The 2,132-nt window shown below is 54.9% G+C and overlaps 1 protein-coding gene across 1 annotated transcript; it reads left to right on the top strand.

Moving 5' to 3' along the window:
• Positions 1–721: 721 nt before the first annotated feature.
• Positions 722–1,765, top strand: LOC134528900 (uncharacterized). Its single transcript, XM_063362567.1, has one exon. It carries the CDS (start codon positions 722–724, stop codon positions 1,763–1,765), a length of 1,044 nt encoding a protein of 347 aa, XP_063218637.1.
• Positions 1,766–2,132: the final 367 nt, after the last annotated feature.

The following is a 2,132-nucleotide window of genomic DNA, read 5'->3' as shown; positions in this document are numbered from 1 at the left end:
ATCGAGCATCAGTGCTCTGGAGGAGGTAGTTCCAGCTGTGCCTTGGTGAAGGATGGACGTGTCCCGAAGCAGCTCCTGCGGTCTAGCTTGTTCAGTTTTTGAAAGCACTTCTCAGTGCTATCACAGCCAGCAGCAGACAGTATAGAAAGGTGCCTGTGTGCCTAGTGTGTACAGGTGGTAACAGTTATTGCAGTAAAGGTTAAGTATTGACGGCCGACAAACTCAGCGACACCCGGGGTGTTAGAACCCCTATAGCCTAGCCACGAACCCGGCTAACTAGCCCCGGGGGAGTGGTAAGGAGCGCTAGGATTGACAAACCAGTAACGAAAATCAGCGACATGGACGAAGGCCCTTCAGGCAGTTCCGAGCAGCCAGGCTGGACAAAAGTGGCGAACAAGAGGGCGAAGCGTTCCCACAGCGATCGGTCCGCAGACAGCATCGGCGAGGAGGGCCCTGCCCCTACTCCCGCCCCCAAGCGCCTTCAGCGCAGACAGCCAGAGCTTCTAAAGTGAAGCCTCTCTTCGTGTTCCTCGACAAGGGACACGACTACCCGAGGGTGTACCATGCCCTGAAACAAGCCCTGGCAGAAAAATTTGTATGCCAGAACCGCGGCTGAGATGAACTGCTGGTACACACAGCCAGCATAACATAGTACCACCATGCCATTAAGACCCTTCAGGCCATCGGAGCCCAGCACTCCGTGCTCTTGCAGCGGGACAAAATGCCTCGCAAATTCGTGCTGCGCTATGTTCACCGGCTCACACCCCTAGACTTCCTTCAACAGGAGTTAGCGACCGCAAATCTGCCAGTGCAGAACTTCTGGTTCCTCGAGAACCGGCAGTGCCGCGAAAAATGCGATGCACTAGTCATTGAAGTGCCACAGAGCTGCGATCCGAACCGCATTCTCTTGCTAAAAGAGTTCGCCAGCATGGCCATCCGCGTCGATGACTACCGCCGCCCTTCAGGCCCCAGCCAGTGCAGCAAGTGCCAGCAGTTCAATCATGTTCGCAAGGGCTGTAGAGCCGCGCCCGTCTGCAGGTGGTACAGTTGCCCACACCGCGCTCCCGACGGCCCTCTGGCCGGGCAACAAGAGCACAAAAAATGTGCTCACTGCCAGGAACAGCACTGCGCCAACTACAAGGGCTGCAGTGAATACAAAAAGGAAAGCTGTAGACACCTTCCCCAGGTCCGCAAAGCACGCGAACAGCAGTCTCGCCGCGACATCCGCGAGAACAGGCGAGCCGCAACACATCCTGCGCCCCAACAGCGAACCCCTCCGGGTTTCTTTGGCCCTCCGGGATCACAACCATGGGGCCCCACGAGGCACACCCTGCTCCCGGGCTTCACCCAGTACACGAACAACAGGTTCGACGCACTGACACACCACAGCGTACCCAGCTACAATGAGCTGGACTACCCTGTCTTCGCCAACAATCCATGGCAGCGCAGGCTGCGACCAAAGCAGCAAAAGAAAAATTGGACGGGCCACAAGAACGGCAATGGAAGAAAACAACATCAACAACAACAACCGACCCATGCTGCCCCGACCAAGGAAAACCCCGCCGCGGCCCCGAGACGAGTGACGTCACCAGCAGCTGCCCAGATCATGGTTGTTGACACAGCCCCTGTGTCACCACCTCCCCCACCTACACCCACCACCGACACGCAGGTTCCACACCTGGAGGATGTCCAATCCATCCTTCTAAACAATAAAGCCATAAGTGCCAACACTCAATTGCGCAGTTACATCGGCCCACTGTGCTAACTGATGGCAATCTGGCTCGACCCAGCGAAATCCATGGCTGATAAAATCTGTGCAACCATGGATTGCGTGTGTGCGCTCGCCGACACCATCCATGGCAGCGATGAATAATGTGGACCCGGCTCACAACACAAACCCGGCCAGTAGTTTTAAGTTACATTTCCTCCTATTCTGGAATGCACACCGCATTAAAAATAAATTACCGGAATTAATAAACCACCTGGATAAATATAAAAAAATAGCAGCGATAAGTGATACACACTTAAAACCGACTGATAGGCTAACCATTTTAAATTATGTCATATACAGGCGCGACCGTGATGTCAGAGGCGGCGGAGTCGCCCTGGCAGTACACAACAGTATCAGGCAC

This window comes from Bacillus rossius, chromosome 2 (assembly GCF_032445375.1).
Source record: "Bacillus rossius redtenbacheri isolate Brsri chromosome 2, Brsri_v3, whole genome shotgun sequence".
In the NCBI taxonomy this organism is placed as follows: Eukaryota; Metazoa; Arthropoda; class Insecta; order Phasmatodea; family Bacillidae; genus Bacillus; species Bacillus rossius.
The sequence above is the reverse complement of the archived record's forward strand: the minus strand, read 5'-3'. Positions and strand labels throughout refer to the sequence as shown.

Coding starts and splice junctions, on each gene's coding strand:
- LOC134528900 (XM_063362567.1), top strand. CDS start 722: ATGCCTCGCAAATTCGTGCTGCGCTATGTTCACCGGCTCACACCCCTA.